This window comes from Streptopelia decaocto (genome assembly GCF_964273445.1).
Source record: "Streptopelia decaocto genome assembly, chromosome: 9".
NCBI classification, from domain to species: domain Eukaryota; kingdom Metazoa; phylum Chordata; class Aves; order Columbiformes; family Columbidae; genus Streptopelia; species Streptopelia decaocto.
The window spans coordinates 5,609,463-5,628,136 of NC_138664.1; the positions used below are offsets into that span (position 1 = coordinate 5,609,463).

Consider the following 18,674-nt stretch of genomic DNA (forward strand, 5'->3'; position numbering starts at 1 on the left):
ACTAATGTGAAGATCATGTCACACTATGAGAGCAGGCAGGTGGATGGGAACTTGGGACTTCAAACAGCTGCCTGGCTGTGTTCAAGGCATCTCAAGCTTGGGATGATGGTATTGCTTTAAAGCAGAGTTCATTTTCCTGTTGAACAGAACTGAGCTTTTACCCTGCTGACTCACTGAAGAAAGGATGGCAAAAATGAGGCACACTTCCAAAGAATATTATCTCTTTCTCTTCCTGGCCAGAAGCAAGGCTTGGAATGGTTTCCAGTAACTCCAGCCCTAATTCCCACAGCACAGGCTGACCTTGACTGGCAGGGCTTGAGCTAATGTGTGCACAGCTCTCCTAAGTCTGAAGCTGACTATGTACAGGAAAGCATCTGACACATGCAACAGCTCATAAACCTTGGACTTAGAGCCTTTCTTATCCAGAAGTCACAGCTGGTTTCCTCTGTCATGTCCTTGGCTTCCTTTGTCATGTCCTCGGAGAGCTTAGGGCTGACATTTCAAGCAATTCCTTCCCAGAAAGACCTAAGACTCTGGATCCAATTACATCTTTGGTTGTACAAAACCCCGTAGTCCTGAACATCTTGCTGCTCTGCCTGGCCCATCAGCATTTCTAATACCAGCAGTTCTTGCCAGTTTGCCTTGCAGTAGATTTCTGCAATGCTACAGCAAGAGGTTTTGGTTGGGATGGGGCACAGCAGCATCTCTGTTAATATTATAAGTCCAACTTATTATTGCCTGTGCCTCTAGCTTAAAAATGTATTGCTGCCAACAGTCACACTGATAGAGTTGTAGCCAGATAGTGGGTACTCGCCTGCTCTCTGCCTTAGCTAATCCAGTGTCACATGCCATGCATCGATCCCTGAGTTTTTTTCCTTTCTATCCCATCCCTTTTTGGCAGGGGTTTGGAAACAACATTTCTGGCTGGACCACCAAGAGAAGCCTTGGTTCTGGGAAATAAATAGAAATGAAAAACAAAAGTAGGTTTTGTTCTTTCTCTGCTGGGTGCTTTTTAGTTCTCAAGCTTAGGGAAGTGGTCTCAGTCCTGAGGTTGAAGAGTGTTTTAATTGCAAGTGTATGAAACCTCAGCAGTAGTTTTATGTGAAGCAAAACAGACAGAAGTGTGGCAAGGATCTCTGCTGCTCTCTGAGAGGCTTTAGCTGGACACAGCTTTGTTTTAGCTGATGAGTGGGTAGATGTCTCATTTAACTGCCTAGCCTTAAAAACCTTGTGTGTGAAGTTCTGTCTGTCCCAGTATATACTGGCATGCTGATGGTATCCCTCTCGTGCCCCGGCTCACCCTGATATAGGTTGTCCAGGCAGCTTTGGGAGGTGATGAGTACAGCTTTTGCTGCAAACCTGTGCTTCCCAAGGCTTGTGGGTGGCTCTGGCTCATGTGTGGGTTCAGTCCCTTTTTGTGTCAACTCCTTGGTGCAGAAAGCAGCAACTCTGCTTGTGCCGAGACTCCAGCTTGCTTGTGGCTGTGACACTTGCTATTTCTCACAGGCATTTTCTGTTTTAACGAGGTCTTCAGAAGCTCCTGAGTACCTATCACCAGGCAACGATTTGGCAACAGTTCCAGGCTAAGGCTACATGCAAAAAATGCCCTTTGGGTTTACTTGTCCTCTCTGGGAGTAACCTGTGCTGGATATGTCTCATGAGAAGGAGCCCCTTGCCTTAATTCTCACTGCTGCACCCATTAAGCAGAACAGCCTCTTGCCTGCCCAGTCGTGCCTTTCAACACCATTTTTTGTTGTTCCCACTGTGATGGGAGACATCTCCACAGCACATGGCGATGCTTTCTGGCCCGATAGAGAGTTTTGGCCAAAGCATGTCTTCTATTCCCTGGGCTGCTTCTCCTTGCAGAAAAGGGCAGGTGTGTTCATCTCAGCAAGCAGAAGGCTGTAGGTGGAGGGGGCATATTGCAGAAGTCATGATAGGAAGGGTTAGAAGGAGCTGCAGCTCCTAATGATCCCTGCAAGCCTGGGGCACTGATAGGGTCTGAGGAGAGAGCTGGAGGTTCAGGTTTTTGGGCAGGTGTAGGACAGTGTGAACATGGAAATCCCTGTGCACCTCTAGAAAGCTGGCTGGCAAGGCAGGCACCAGGCGACGAGGGAGGCCATCTCCCATGTGTCAAGGATGCTTTTGTGATGTGTGTTAGGGAAAAGGGGTGCACACATCTGTGCCCCTTCTACCCACCAGCTGCTGGTGATGGGAGTTAATTTGTGTAAAAACCCCTCTGGGGGTCTCGATTAGAGCGAGTTACATCGCTGATGTTGGGGCAGGTCGTGGGTAATTCTGCCCTGGAGCTCGCTGCTCTTGTATTATTCATGGGACTTCATGAATTAGCAATGGCCGGCAAAGCTGCCGTCTATTACTTACGGAGCTGCCCTTAAGTGCTGGGACAGCGGCTCTCCCCAGCAGCCTCGTTTCATGAGGATATTTGCAATGGAGCAGAATTTCTCCCCGTTGCCTCTGAGCTCCCCTGGGTCCCTGCAGGGTCCCAGGGTACATCTTAGGTTACGTGACCTGCTGAGCCCACAGCTCTTACCCACCTGCCATCCTGTGTCCTGCTGGTGGGCATGACCTTGGGAGAATCCCGTGGAGCACGTGGCTTCATGGCTCTGATGGAGAGGATGCAAAGCCTGTGAGGGGTGCTGGCAGTACTTATAGCACGCAGGGAATGTCTCATCATTTGAGTCCTACCAAACCACTGCACTAATCTGCTCTGATCTGTTAAATTTAGTGCTTTGGCCTTTGAGTTGCTTGTCTGAGCCTTGCGCCTGTCATGCAAAGGTTTAGGTGCTTTTGATGGGAAAGGAATGAACTAATGAAAAGCTATAGAGTGAAGTTGAACATAGTGTTTGTTCTTAAAAAAACAAACAAACCCAAAAGGTCAGATGTCATCTTGTTCTATGAGGAGATTCAAAGTGGCATCATTGGGGTTCAGGTTTAACAACCCTGGGTGATACCAGAAGATCCCTTCCCCTCCTTTTGCAGTACTGCGTGGATGAAACAGTAGCTGCACGTATTTGGAAGGCTGGTTTCAAATCCTGTTAGGCGGTGGAATTAATTTTGTAAAAGCAAGCATGAATTTTGCAGTAACACATGGAATAGACCTGAAAAGCAGCTTACCCCTGTATGACAGGGGAATCTAGATGTTGGGTGAAGCAATGGTTTGAGCTTTGGAAATGCTCTTCTGCTTTGGGGTGACTGAGCTCATCTTTTGTAGCACTGACTCCTCTGCTTCTTCTTGCTTTCTTTTGTTTCATGGTTATGTGGGGAGCTTTTCTTGTTCTTTGTTTTTTTTTAGGCTGTATCTCCTGCAACCCCTGTTGGTAACTCAGTCGGTCCTGGCTGAGCACTGGGCTCTCCTCCCTTCTGGGACCTGCCCTCGTATCTCCACAGAGAGCTGCAGGGCTTTAAAAATGTAAATGAAATGGTTAATAGGTTGGAAAATCAATTATAATAAACATTCCTGGTATATAAACTGTGTGTAACTGTGTTTTAAATGAAGTACATTAAAGGCAGTACTTTTCCATTTCTCCTGGCCAGGTCAGCAGGGTCTCTGTGCAGTGCTGTTTGATTTGATTAAAATGTGTGATACCCTGCCCATTAGCTCATGTCCTGGGTCACCAGGAGCCTGTGTTCAGACAGGGTACTCGGGAGAAGAGCTGCCAGCTTCACTGAGCACTTGTGGGGCTGGAGGTTGGCTTTGAGTCTTGGACCCCCACTGAAGGGGTTTTGAAGATGTGAATCAATATTTTGGGGCAGTGGGGTGTTGCTGCTGCTTTGCTGAAGGAGGAATGTTTTGGGTGTCTGTATGGGCCTAAGCTGCAGATGTGCAGATCTTGTTGTGAAAGACGCTGATTGTATCCACGGGCTGCCCTGGGAGATGTAAAACCTTGTGTGTGTGTGCGTGAAGGAGACTGTGTGAATGCGTGGATGTGTAACTTCTGTCTCTCTGGAGTTGTAGGAACAGCGTGTACCAGAAGACCCTAGGAAAATAACTTGGAGGAGATTCTCTGCTAGCTCAAAAGACCCCTTTGCATGGTGGCTGTCCTGTTTGGGGATCCTGGGGCCAGGTGATGGCCCTGCTCGTCCTTCCCCACCCCACCATCCTTTCTCATGCTCTCTCTGCCTGTAGGAGACTAGAGAGGAACCTCTTTAACTGCAGCTGCGACATCCGCTGGATCCAGCTCTGGCAGGAGAAGGGTGAGGCGAACCTGCAGTACCAGGACCTCTCCTGCATGAACTTGGATGCTGCCATCATCCCTTTGCAGGATATGAACATCACCCAGTGTGGTAAGAACTCCTGAGACCATTGGGGTGCCAGGAAGGACCCCTGCATTATCTGGCACCTCTGGTTCAACCATTTTCTTGGGGAGCCTGGTGCTGTAGAATCCCACCACATGAGTCAAGAATAAGATCATCAAAGCTGATTGGGGGTAATTTGTGGATTAAAAATGGAGTATGTGGGTAAATGTGGGGCTGCTGTTTCTGTATGTGCAAAGGTATCGAGTGATTTGAGGCACTTCCTTCGCTGTAATGCTGCTGCTTGACAAAGTGTCTGTGATGAGTCTACGTGATGTCTTGAAAAGGGATGTGTTTCATGTTGCTCTTTCTCTATCAGATCCTAGAAACAGCATATTGTTAAAAGATGCTGGCACCGTGTCTTTTGTAATTACTCTTAGGAAATACGTGTCTCTATTCATTTTCTTTTGTTTTTCAATTGAAAGCCCATATCTGTAGGGAAGAGGCAGGAGTGACTTTATATCTCTCTGTTTCCTGCTGATGTTTAAAAGAGTCCACTGGCCCCAGGAGCAACATGAGGCATATTCAATAGTTATCCCTTTTTCCTTCACCTTGTTCACACATCAGCTGCCTACTTGGTGTCAGTTTTTTGCTCTGTTATTGCCATTACTGGAAAGCATCCCTTGCAGAGTAAGGAGAAGGTGTACTTTCAACAGCACAGTTAAACTGTCTATACACAAGCAGCTCTCAAACTCACAAAACCCCCAAAAAACTAGAGGTTTTATTTTTCTGATGGTTGTCCTCTGTTCTAGGAATTTGGCTTTATTTTTTGTAGTGGTACTAGACATAGAGCATGCACATTTGTATTTGCATTATTTTTCTTTTTTTTTTTTTTTTTTTTCCCAAGTTCACTGTGTCCCTTTATTAAGCTCTGAAAATTGGCCAAAGTGTACCTGCATGTGGATGAGCTAAAAAGATTCGAGAGACTATTGTAATTTCCTCCCCCAATGGGAAAAATAATCTCCAAGGATTAGAGGGGAAAAACCCAATCCTTAGGGATCAGGGATGGCAGGAGGAAGTGATTTAATCAGTGGTGGTATTAGACTTGATGGGACAGCAGGGTGCTGATTTGGGAACACAAACATGCTGGTGTGCAGAGTGAGCACCAATTCTGACCTTGCAGTCTCCTGGAAGGGAACCACACTGATCTGCTTTCCTCCAGAGGAGAATCTGTTCAAGCATTAAGATGACTGAAGGGGTGTTGTAACAACACCTCATTTGTCTTTTTCCTTTGGTGCTGGGGGCTGGCATGAGTTAGTATGGTCACATTTCACACCAGCTGAACCTGCTAAGACCACCTGTGTCTCTCCCACCTTCCTCTCTGATGATTCCTGCCACCTATGCAACTTTTCCAGACTTTGACTGCTGCCTTCTTTTCTGGCATCCCCCAAATCCATGCAATGTTGCTTCCCTCCTGATGCCACCCCCTGATGGCACTGAAAGGATGTGTATCCCCATCCATGGGTTTGGGTCAGTGTGGTGGGTGCTGGTGCCCTACAATAGTCTGTTCGCCCCTGCCCACCCAATTTGCTTTTACGATGAGCCCAGAAAGCCTTCCTCATGCAAGAAGTCTGTTTGCCTTTCTTCTTGCAACCAGCACGATCTTGTTTTATGTTGCAAGGATATTTGGCGCCTGTGGCAAGTAAGAAAGTGGTGTAAATCATGGCTACCATAAATCAGTGGATCTCTCTGCCACCACTAAGGAAGAACAAGGACACCTTTTATTAGGAGAGCTGCAGTTGATGTGAGGACACAGCCTTGGTCATCGTCTTTTGCTTGTTATAAATTAGAGGGACACTCTTCTTGCCTGAAGTGCTGGGCACTTTCTGCCTTGTCCCTGGAGGTGGGAACTCTTTGGATCCTCTTCCAACACATGCGGCTTTCCTGTCCCAGGTGACTGCCCTTGAGAGCAGCTTCTGTGGGAGCAGAAGAGATGGAGAAGGGGTTTTTTGGGAAGGGCAGCCAGCACTGAACACCAATTCAAGTATGATGGGAGGGTTTTTTCAGTTGGCACATCTCCAGTGTGCATGCTTTCCCTTGTCTCTATGCCTCATCCCTCCCTCAGTAGGGCAAGGCCATGCTGTTGCCTCCTGCTACTTATCCCAGGGTGCTGGAGGCTGATTTTTGGAAAACAGATTGGCAGGATCTGGGTCCACACGTGTGCCCCCTGCAGCTGGTTGTAGCAAATGCTGCTCCATACCTGAGCACCTCGGTGTCTGGTTCTCCTAGACCTCCCCGAGATCAGCGTGAGCCATGTGAACCTGACGGTGCGGGAAGGGGAGAACGCTGTCATCACCTGCAATGGCTCGGGCTCGCCGCTGCCTGATGTCGACTGGACGGTGGCTGATCTCCACTCCATCAACACGCACCAGGTAAGGGCTGTGGGACCTCAGTGCTGCCTGTGCCCCATATGGTGTGGACAAGGCAGTTGCCTTGGGTTCCTCAGGTCTGTGCATGAAGGGCAGAAGGTCAGGTAGATGCTGGAGACTGCTGTGAGAAATGTGAAAGGGCATACCGAATCCACATGAGAACCTGGCAGCTACCTGAAGGCAACAGAATCTTCCCTCTGTGTGACTGGAAAGATGAGATAGCTTCATATATCAGTGCTCCCTAATTGAATTAAGTCCTGTCTCCTCTAATGAAAACACCTGTTCACAGAGGTGTCTGCAATAACTGTAGCTGAAATAAGCAACTAAGAAAGCTTTTGTAGAGATAAGCCATGTTTATTAGTGCTACAACACCATGGGTCTCCCCCTCCAAGTAGTTCCTCTTATAGGACACAGTGTACTTAATCAGACCCCCCCCTCACCCAGATCCTAGTTGTCCTTGGATTTTTGAGACCTTTTTGCATCTTATATGGAAACTGGGATCCTCAGCTTCTGATTCAGACACTGATTTCTGCCTGTATTTCTCTCTGGGATTTTTAGACCAACCTCAACTGGACCAATGTTCATGCCATCAATTTGACCTTGGTGAATGTCACCAGTGAGGACAACGGGTTCCTGCTTACCTGCATTGCTGAGAACGTGGTGGGGATGAGCAATGCCAGTGTGCTGCTCACTGTCTACTGTAAGTAGCAGCAGAGAGACCGTGACCATATAGAGACTGGAGGGCTGCCCTGGGAATTGTGTGAATGCATGTCCACTTGCTACCTGTGACACTCTGGTTTTGAGGGTGAGGAGCTGAGCACAGTCAGGAGGAAGAGAATCCCTGCACATCTATCTCTTAAGTGTCTATTTTTACTTTCCTGCTGCTTCCATTAATGCAGAAATGAGTGACTAGAGCAGGGGAAGGAGCAGCAGTGCTACACTGGTGGTGGACATTACTCCACCTATCTCTTGGAAGATCCAGCAGAGTAAGAAAACTCTGATTACAAACACAAGAGTTGCTCACCCTGGTGCCATGTGAGTCGTTAAATGTCCCTCTTGCTAAAGCCAGTGTAAATCTTGCCTCTGAATTCAGAGATGCTAGTGCATCCTCCTTCCTCCTAGGTCTGTTCCTACAAGGTTAAACAGCAAATGCCATATAAACATGCACATGTCAAATTTCAACTGTTCACTTTTAGCTGCAAGTAGCTAAACTTTCTCTATGCTTTGTAATATAACTTCACACAAACCTGACCTTAAGAGGAAGTTTACACAGCTTTGTGCTCTCAAGCGGATGAGATTTACTATGTGTTGCTGCGTCTGTAATATTTGCTTTTACTCTGTAGTATGAAAATCTGTCCCCTACCCTCAACCCTGCCAGGTAGAGTGGAGACCCATGCAGGATTCTGGCTGGTCTTGGTGAACCCACATGTGTTGCGTGTCCAGTGTAGGAGCCACTGTAAAGACAAGGAGTCACAGGGGACTGGAAAGAGGAGAGCAGATGCTTTACTACTTTAATCTTCCTCCCAATAAGTACTATTGATGGATTGAAGAATGGACATAATTAAAGTTCACATCAGCTCAGAGGTGATTAGTCAGCAGGTGGTTTTTTTTTTGCACTGTGTTTAACATCTTTTCCTCCACACCTTAAAAAGCACCATGCCAATGCCTTTTTTCACTGGTGTAATCCTCTAAGCTGCTGACAGTTTCTGCTACCTCTGCTCTTGTTGCCCAGACACATCACTCAGGCTGTAATTTCACGCTGAAAAGATCCGGGTTTGTGCACGTGTAGGTGGCTGCCTGTTTTGAATCCTCCTTGCCAGGAAGATGTGAACAAGCCACATGCAGATCTGGGCTTGTGAGTGAAACAAGGTGGCTGGGATCTGGCTTTGTGGTTCAGGGTAGGTGGGTGCTGGTGGGAGAATTTTGCTCAGTTCCAACCAGCTCTGCACCTTTTTCTGCCACCTCCACTGCCTGAAAATTCATTCTTTTTTCCAAAAGATGGGTCAAAATTGGTGCATTGTGTTTGTTCCCTGCGGATGCCTCATGACTGTCTTTGCAGCTGGATGCTACCAGGAAAAGGAGAGTTTTAGGCAAGACCTACATCTTTTTTTGTCCTTTGTATTGGCACAAAAGTCTGTTTTTCTAGTTCAGACCTTGCCAGCCTTGAGGTTTGGGACCTTAAATGTAGGCGTTGTAAATGGGGTTTCAGAAGTGATGGCAGGGCAACATTTAAATTCTTGGGAGTCCTGGGGGGAAGACAATGCATATGTAATAAATTGCAGGTGGAATCTCTGCTTTTCTTTTCCGTCTCCCACTCTACTCCCTTTAATTAAAACACCCCTGGAGGGTGTTTGGCGGGTAGGAACTCCTTTGGGATATTCAGGCAGTCAAAACCCCCAAGGACAGGCAGTCGCTGAGGGATGCTTCCTTCCACAGCCATGCAATCCCGAATTGCTCAGTGTGACTGGAGAGCCCCCAAGGGGCACCTTGCACACATGTAATGTAAGGGTGCTACGTCATCACAGTGTCCTCCTTAATGGGGACAGGCAGCCTCCCCATCATCCCTTGAGGGAAGGAGAGCAGCAGTAAGTGTGTAGACAGGGCAACTCCAAGCTTAATTGTTTTCTATACTGGCAAAAGGACCATCCCTGTCATTAATTTGTACCCCATGTTCACAAGTCCAAGAGAGCTGGCTATGGTTCAGATCCTCCTTCTGGGGAGTATGGAATGGTTCCTGTGGCTTAGTGCTGCTTCTTTGCAGACATCCATGGCAAGAGTAGAAGAAAAACAGGGTTTTTGGAGGTTGTATTTTCAATAATCTCAATTTCCATGGTGCACAGAGACATGATATGGGTGGAGGTATGCTGTGAGCCTGCCGTGTTTCTCTCTGCTAGATCCCCCTCGCATCCTAACTCTGGAGGAGCCGGTGCTGCACCTGGAGCACTGCATTGCATTTGCGGTGCATGGGAACCCAGCTCCCACCCTTCACTGGCTGCACAATGGCCAGATCCTCCGGGAGACAGAGATCATCCACATGGAGTTTTACCAACAAGGGGAAGTGTCTGAGGGTTGTCTGCTCTTCAACAAACCCACTCACTACAACAATGGCAACTACACGATTGTGGCCACCAACCAGCTGGGCTCAGCCAACCAAACCATCAAAGGACATTTCCTTGAAAAGCCCTTTCCAGGTAGGATGTTCAGTTTATCTCATTAGGGTTGCTTGAAGTCCGAAGGTCCCACCAGTAAACATTGCATTTAGGCAAGGCCTTGACAACACAAGTTGGGCTTTGTACGAGCAGCAGGTTGTAAGACATGACCTCTGGAGGCTTCTTCTGACCAATGTGATTCTCCTACTCAAGTGTGCTTTGGTGTCATAACAGCTCTTTAATGCAGAGAGAGAGAGAGACTAACTGGTTTAGATATTTTGGTTGTGTAATACGTTCTGCAGTGCCTGTTTTTTTTTGTTGTTGTCGTTTGGGGTTTTATTTTTCTTTTTTAAGATCTTTAGGGATTTCAGTGTGAATAGAATGCAAGTTTGGTCAATTATTTTTAATCTCCTCTGGGGTGCACCATAGAGGTTACCCAATTTTTTTTTCAGAGAAAGTATTCTTCTATGTGATTGCTAGTTATAAACTAAAGAAAGGAAAGCCCTTTAAAATGATGCAGCTCTTCCCTTTTTTTTCTTTTAGCTTGTGTTTGAAATGATTATAGCTGGATGCAGCAGCGTCAGGATTGTTTTCTTTCTAAATATGACATGTGCAATTCCAAGATGACAGGTCTACAAAAGATGCGATGGCTCAATTAGTTGCTTTGCCTCAGTTTGGGATTTCTTAACTGATTGTTTAGGATTCCCTGATGTACTCCCTGGTGATTCAGGGCTTAACTGAAAAAAATAACAACCCAACAAAAACCAAAACCAACCAACCAGAAGATTTGAGGATGTGAAGATTCAGCTCTGAGGAGTGCAGTAGAGACTTCAGAGACTTCTGTGGTGACTTGTCAGCTCTATAGGAGCATGGAGGGTCTTGGTCTGCTCTCTGTCATTGCGACACCATGCTGGCCATTATGGAGTTAAGACCTGTGCATGCTGCTGCCTTCAGGAATGATGCCATGAGAAAGTGGCAGCTCTAAATTGGCCCCTACAGCCCAAGAAAATCCAGTAAAATAGGACGTTTGCTAAATATAGAAAAATACCAATGTAACTCTCATTTATTATTTATATCACACCATATATGTACACAGAGTTTTCCTTCAGGTCAAATATCGTAAGTGCAACCCCAGATCTCTGCCTTGAAGATCTGACAATCGAACAAATGAGCTGATATGGATGGGAAAATTTATATTCAGGCTTCAAGAATGATGCCCTGTTTGGCTATCTGACCTATTTATGTTTCCTGCTGTCGAGGCAGGAGAGCAGCTTATCAAACGTAGGTGGGTGCAGAGAGGTACAGGTTTGCGGTCTCAGCTCTGTCAGGTCCCACCTTTGTGACTCCATTTCCCCATCTGTGAAATGGGGACAGCTCTTAAGTAGGTGCTGGACCTCCAGAAAAGGGGGCAGATCTGCTATTTCGGAGAGCTGATTTTGGAAATGGATCTGAGCTCTGCTGTGATGTGGGAAGGCACGTTGATGTTTGAAGAGCCACTTTTGTCAAAGGTTCTGGGAGAACCCATTTGTGTGAAATATATGTAAAATATTGCCCTTGTGAGTGCATCTTCACCCACGCTTTGTATGTGGTGTTGGTGTGGAGTATTTACAGACCCCAAACCATCTCTCAGCAAGAACTGACCCATTTCTTTTATTTCTTCTGGTCCGAAGTCCCAAGCCGTTCCTCACTCTGGCAGACCCTGTCAGCCCAATGCAGGATATAATTTACTTTCCTTGAAGTTTGTTACTTCGTCCACTGTCACAACTGACATTAACACTCAATGCAGCTGACATTTATAATTTCCCATTTGAAGGTAGATTTCCCTAGAAAATGCCACAAATGGAAGGTTTCCCCAATGTGGTTCATTCAAGAAGCTTATTGCCTATGGCTATTCGCACGTGCAAGGTTTTTGCTGCCGCTACCCAGGATGAGATTAATTAGTCTTAATTAATTAATGCAAGCGTAATTCCTGGAAAACTTCCTATCAGCATAGAAGAGGACTGGTGACCATGGGTTTTTAGAAAACCCAGTTGTCTTGGTGCCAGATTGTGCTTCCCGAGTTGGGGAGGGGGAAGGTGCTGTTAGAACCTGGACGGGAGCTGGGAGATGCACTTCATGCCATATCCCGCTTCTCTGCGATCTTGTGGCTTTAGGAGCCAGGACACATTTGTGTCATCTCCTGATAAAAATCTCATTACATATTGTCACTGGTGTCTTTACCATTTAATCCACATAGGTTAATATACCTACCACCTCCCCTTGATGAGCGTTCAGTTTTTTGGGAACTTCTCACAGAACTCAAGTTGGCTGAAATTTCTTGGCTATGTTTTATGCTTTGAAAAATAGGGTTTAGTGGGAAAAACTTTGTGTGGGTTTCTGTTGAATTTGCTTAGTCCAGCAGAGAAAAATAGAAAGGGGAATATGTAGAAGCAGAAGAGTTTTATGATTAGATTCTGTCTGCTGTAATAGCAAAAAAAAGTCTCCAAATGAAATATTTCTTCCTTTTTTATTTTTTTCTTCCATCTTGCTGGAGAAAGCCCAGGAAAGTTACTCTTCTGCTTGACTTGAAACAAAAATATTTTTTCAGGTTTTTTTTCCCTGGGTTTGGAAAGCCGTGTTTGTCACCTGGGGATTGTTTTATGCTTCCCTTCCAAACCTCACCCGTACTTCAACATGAATGTTTCAACATCCTTCCAGGAACCCTCTGCCAGCAAAGCTGTGTAAACTCCAGTTAATATCAGGCTCAACTTCTTACATGGGCGAGTGAATTGAAAGCTGACGTTGCTCTCATGCTATGTAAACTGAGTGTCACCAAGAGCTTTAGACCTCGTCATCTGAGGCCTCGGCTGCCTTTGGAGCTTTACTGAATAGACTGGAGCAGTGGAGGGGCTGACAGCTGGGGAGAGAGGCAGCTCTAGGACAGCTACAGCCTCCATGTCCGTTTCAGATGCCATCAGCTTTCATGAGTGGTTCAGCAGGCTATGGAGGGAGACCGGAGGAGGTTTCTAACCTCCTGCTCCAAGGTGGACTCTCCTTCCTGGGAGCTTATTCATGTCCCTGTAGGACTTTCCCCCTGGGCAAAATCTGCTTCTGTTGACCTTTGCTCACCTGATGTAAGCAAGGTTGTTTCCTGACCATTCAAAAGTCTCCCGTACGGGGTACTGCTAATTGTTCTCTGTTTGGGCAGTAGCATCCCTCCTCTCCTGTTTCAGCTGCTCACAGTTACCCTGTGTTATCCAGCATGTCCTGCTGGCACACCTGCAGCAATTTCCAGTTACAGTTGCCCATGCAGGAGAAAATATGAAATCTTTTGGTTTTCTGGGCTTTTTGGGTTGGTGGAGTGTGTCTGAGTCAGGCTGGGAATGAGACCATTCTCCCTTAACTATGTTGCTAACTGTCTTGCTTCTCTCTTTGTCCTTTCCACAGAAAGTACGGACAACTTTGTCTCAAGTAAGTGTCTCCTTGCTCTTTGGGTGTTGTGTTTTGTGGTTTCCCCTGCCCCCCTGTGACTTAAGTGCTCCTGGAGGAAAAATCAGGAACCCAAAAGGAAACTGATAGAGGCTGCACAAAGCCCTGGTGTCCCCACGCATGAGCAAGATGACTGGGGAGCTTCTGATGAGCTGGACATATTAGAGAGCAGTGTAGGGGAAAGGGACCTGGGGGTCCTGGTGGACAACAGGATGACCATGAGCCAGCACTGTGCCCTTGTGGCCAGGAAGGCCAATGGCATCCTGGGGTGTATTAGAAGGGGGGTGGTTAGTAGATCGAGAGAGGTCCTCCTTCCCCTCTACTCTGCCCTGGTGAGACCACATCTGGAATATTGTGTCCAGTTCTGGGCCCCTCAGTTCAAGAAGGACAGGGAACTGCTGGAGAGGGTCCAGCGTAGGGCAACGAAGATGATTAAGGGAGTGGAGCACCTCCCTTATGAAGAAAGGCTGAGGGAGCTGGGTCTCTTTAGTTTGGAGAAGAGGAGACTAAGGGGGGACCTTATTAATGTTTATAAATATATAAAGGGTGAGTGCCATGAGGATGGAGCCAGACTCTTCTCAGTGGCAAACAATGATAGGACAAGGGGTAATGGGATCAAGCTGGAACACAAGAGGTTCCACTTAAATTTGAGAAGAAACTTCTTCTCAGTGAGGGTGACAGAGCACTGGAACAGGCTGCCCAGGGAAGTTGTGGAGTCTCCTTCTCTGGAGACATTCAAAACCCGCCTGGACATGTTCCTGTGCGACCTCACCTAGGTGTTCCTGCTCCAGCAGGGGGATTGGACTAGATGATCTTTTGAGGTCCCTTCCAATCCCAAACATACTGTGATACTGTGATACTGTGATACTGTGATACTGTGGACAGTCTCTAAAGCTCAGGAGATGCTCATTTCCCTTTAGCGACACCCTGAAGAAGGTCCTATAGTGAAAATGACAGTCTTTGTGGTCCTAAATGGCAGGGCTGGAGACAAATATTACCAAAACTCTAACCAGTTGGGTTGTGGTGTAGGAGAAGGGGTCTTAACTAGATGCAGGCTGGCCAATCCACAAAGTATTTGGGTGTCACGGCCCATTTACAACATATTCTCTAGTGTGGGTTGGGGTGAGAAGCAGGACTCAACTTTTATAGTTTCCTCCATTTCCTCTATAGATTATTTCTTTCCTCGCATCCCCCCACCAAAAAAAACCCAAACAACTCAGGCATCCAAGTAATTGATTCTTTGGATCAAGTTCTGCTAGAGTCAGTCTTGTGTTTTAACCCTACTTAGCCCAGTAGATTTCTGAAAACTCTAGGAGATGGCTCAGTGGTGGAGGCCACCCACCCAAGGACACTAGACACCCAAATGTTTCTCATTTGTAAGGCTGGAGGGACATCAGAGTTGTCCCGGTCTGTGTTTTCTCTGCTCATGTGCACAGGGAACTCCCTGATGGCTGATTTTGTTAGGGGTGACCTGGATCTCATTAGTCAGGCACTGCCATTGGGGATGTGCCTTGGGAGTCCCATGGCAGCCACGTTGAATCTTCTGTCTTTGGTGTTTTGGTTTCAGTTGGTGATTATGAAGTGAGTCCCACCCCACCGATCACTGTGACCCACAAACCAGAGGAGGACACTTTTGGGGTGAGTCCTGTCCTCTTCACTACAGAACTGTTTTACGTGCATTTCTTTTTATTGGTGACTCGGTATTTACGTTCCTGTGCTGTTTTGAGATTTTTGCAAGGAAAAATCTCTCTCTTTATGACTCAAGACAACAATCAGAAGGATTTTGTGGCTTGTGTCAGGCAAGTAAAATACTGACACGAACCATCTGATCCTCTTGAGTCTGCAGTGTGGAACCAGGCAGCTCTTTGAAAATAAGGCGTCCTGTGAAGTTGCTGCTGGCAGGGTCAGAAATTCTCACTCTAAAAAGGCAGCACCCAGAGAACAAACAAACAGGCAATCGTGTGTTTCGTGCTGTTATTGAGCTGTTAAGTTTAGCCCTGTGAAGGGACTTGGATTTAGCTTGGTTCAATTTTGTCAGTGCCAGTTTGCCCTCTCTCCTGCTCTGCAGGGCATGCCAAAAATGAAAAAAGAAACAAAGCCTATGGCTTATCCGATCTCAACATTGTCTTTCTCCTACAGAATTCAGGTAGAAAAAGCAAAAAACATTGTGTATAAGTATTGGGGGGGAAATAAATAATGTGTTACACAACTGCTCTAATTCCGTGAAAGTTTTAAGATCTTGAAATCCACCAGGTGTTAACAGAATGAAAAAAAAAAAACCTCAATTCACCTTGGTTTCAGATCTCATCCAATTGAAAATGTTCTATAACTGAAGTGAAAGCTTTGAACAGTGAGACTGGAGTAATAATGTGCACTGATTATTAAATATAAAGCACAGAAAACAAACAAGGGGATGAAAATAGAGTGTGGTAAAATAAAAAAAAATTAAATATTGTAGCTAATGTATCAAGGGCAGGGAAAAGGACTGAAAAATGAAATTATATTTTCTTGGTTAAATGATGTATTTTCTATTATAGCAGAATACAGTTTTGTAAAAGGAAACGAAGGCAAAATGCATCACAAGACCCAGTACAGGAGAACAATTGGACAAATGCCAAAGAAATTGTTGTTTACATCAATGCAATAAAAGCATCTTGAGCAAAGACCTGAAGGCATAAATATTCATAAATATTAATATAAGCCTGAGATGGTAAGCCCTTTAGGGCAAGGAGGTTTTCTTTCCTCCGCATGTACACTGATACAGTGGAACTACAGTTCCATTGAAGGACTCCAGATAGTGTTATGGTATAAATATTTACTACTTATAATAAACAGGGAGCTATTAGAAGCTTTAGAAAAACCAAATGGTTTTGGGGAAAAAAAAAGCGACAATTCTACTTAATTCCTTCTGTTTTCTTTTTGTGGTGTGTTATTTTCCCTCCTCCTTTGTCCTGAGGGATGTTTGGACTGAGACAGAGTTGGTCTTTCTAAATAATTTTCTGCTGCTCCTGTTTGTTTCCAGCTCTGGTTGGTACAGCTTTATTGTTGTGACGTCACGGCGCAGTGGTGATGTCACAAATGGAGGCTCACGATGTGGTGCAGTGGAGGGACAGCCCAGACATTAGAGCAGAGGTTCTCCTTCCCTGCAGATGTGTGGAGTGAGGGGCTGGGGACAACTGGTGCTGACAAGGAGATCCCAAACCTCCCAGTCCTGCAAACAGCTGGTGATGCTTCCAAGCTGTGCCAGAGCCCTTTGCTTTCACTGTTATTTTCCTCTACAGCTGGTATCCACAGGGCTGCAGCAGATGGTATGAGCCTGAAAAAAGGTTAACTGGGCAAAGAGGTGCTGTAGTTCCAATCTAGACTCCTAAGTTCCTCTGTCTTGACTCTATGGTTTTTGCCTTTCAGGTTTCCATAGCGGTTGGGCTGGCAGCTTTTGCTTGTGTCCTCTTGGTCGTCCTCTTTATTATGATCAACAAGTATGGCCGACGGTCCAAGTTTGGGATGAAAGGTACGTGCAGTCGCTTTCCTCTAGCAGGAGGCACCTTCCAGGATTGCCCAGCTCTTATAGCACACGTGGAAAGGTGTTGTGGTTTATTCCTACATTATCAGTATTGGGGCAAAGCCTTCTGAAGAGAACATTGTCCAGCCCACTTCTGTTTGTTGAGAGAGTAATGGAAATGGTACGAACTGATGGTTCTTGTCTGTATGTGCTCCTGCTGGGCAGAAATTTGTGGGTTTTACTTTTCAGTACATAACTGCATCTGCAGGTTGCCCAGAAGAACTTTAAGCCTATTCCCTCCAGCCATGTATTGAGGGAATTGTACTTAGAACAGCATGTTCTTGGATGAGATCTTTATTTGCAGACCTGGTGACACCTGGGCTTCCCCTTGTGTCACACTGGGTGCATAGCACAGGGTGTGAGGGGGGAACAGGAGAATGGGCAATTGGTTTGGGTTCTGTTGGAAAGGCAGGTGCACCCATTTTGTGCCTGTCCGTGAATGGGGACAAAGACACTGCTGTAAGTTTGTAATGTCTATACTGGGAAACCAATTGCTGACCTGTCTTTCAGTGATGTGGAAGGTCTTTTTCTGCTGCCTCTGTGTTGGAAGGTTTCCTCCTCTGTGTTGTGAATAACCACTTTAGGAACTATTTCAAATGTTCTTGGTAGTTACAGAAAGCAGGAAGGCATCTGATGTTTGCCGAGCAGAACTGGTCTCTGTCTCACCAGCACTGTGATGTGACAGAGCCAATGCCAGGAGAAAGTAGGATGACTCTGTGCCATCTGCTTCTTGCGACTCTGCTGATATCTCCAGTTGGGCAGCGTTGGTGGTGCCCAGTGGAGGCTGGAGGAAGAGCCTTCACATGACAAAGTAGTTCCCAGCCTAATTGGTGGCTCATACATACACCATTTGAAGCCAGACTTTGAGAAACATGGGCTTCTTCCAAGGCTCCTGAGTTGCAGCCTATTTCCTGGCCTTGCTGGGTTCTGCATTGCAGGGCAGGTTGATGGGTTTGGGAACATTTCTAGGGCTTTGTTTGCTTTTACAAAGACATTTCCTGAGTGGGTCCAGATGGGATTCTGGCTGGAGTTTCCCCTATGCATCCTATGGAGATGGAAGACAGGACATTTAATTAAATAGCAAATCTTCTACACCAACTTAGCAATATTTAGTCCGTATGTCCAATGATAAGAACCATCTGTTAGGGTATACTGACTGGTGGGTGGAGTAGAGAAATAGAAAACACGGTTCCTGGGATAAATTCCCAGCTCTTCCACTGACTCACTTAGTGTCCGTCGGCAATTAGCTGTCTTAACCTCTGTCTCTGCTTTAATTTCCCCATCTGTAAAACTGGGATGAAGTTACGTGCCTTCTGGAGGGATATGTCAGAACACTTTGGATGTGCTTGGGCCTTTGCCACTGATGGGGCCTAGAGATACAAATATGAAAAGGCAAAGAAACTTCTGACCCTAATGGAAGAATCAAGGAGGAGTGAACTTTGCGAGTAACCAGTCTTGGTGAACAGATGTGTGTACATATTCAGAGGCGTTTGGATAAGTATGCTAGTGGATATTCTGAATTTCTGGAAGCCAGAGGGGTGCTGTTGATTGGCCTTTGTGTCTGCAGTTTTTGGAAGGCTAAAATGTTTAGCCAGAAGAACCTGCTGTCCTCACCATGCTGTATTTCTTCCAACTCTGATATGAAACCACAACCCTGTAGAGTTTCTAAAAGTTTTTTTCATTACATGCCTTGGAGAGATGGAGTTGACAGAAATTAAATACGCAGTTAGAACCGGGGAGATAGCTCTTTACTAAAGTCATAGATGTCATAAACACCACCATGGGCATGGGCACCTATTCATTTTGCCTAAG

General features: G+C 46.1%; 1 protein-coding gene across 3 annotated transcripts in view; it reads left to right on the top strand.

Annotated features, from left to right (window-relative positions):
• Positions 1-18,674, top strand: part of NTRK3 (neurotrophic receptor tyrosine kinase 3) — a 211,114-nt gene that overhangs the window by 55,615 nt on the left and 136,825 nt on the right. For all 3 annotated transcript variants that reach the window (XM_082060583.1, XM_082060584.1, XM_082060585.1), the window contains exons 5-11: positions 4,148-4,305; positions 6,544-6,686; positions 7,242-7,383; positions 9,578-9,874; positions 13,259-13,282; positions 14,868-14,938; positions 16,709-16,811. In XM_082060583.1, the coding sequence (XP_081916709.1) occupies positions 4,148-4,305; positions 6,544-6,686; positions 7,242-7,383; positions 9,578-9,874; positions 13,259-13,282; positions 14,868-14,938; positions 16,709-16,811 (938 nt within the window). The remainder of the gene's footprint in view (positions 1-4,147; positions 4,306-6,543; positions 6,687-7,241; positions 7,384-9,577; positions 9,875-13,258; positions 13,283-14,867; positions 14,939-16,708; positions 16,812-18,674) is intronic.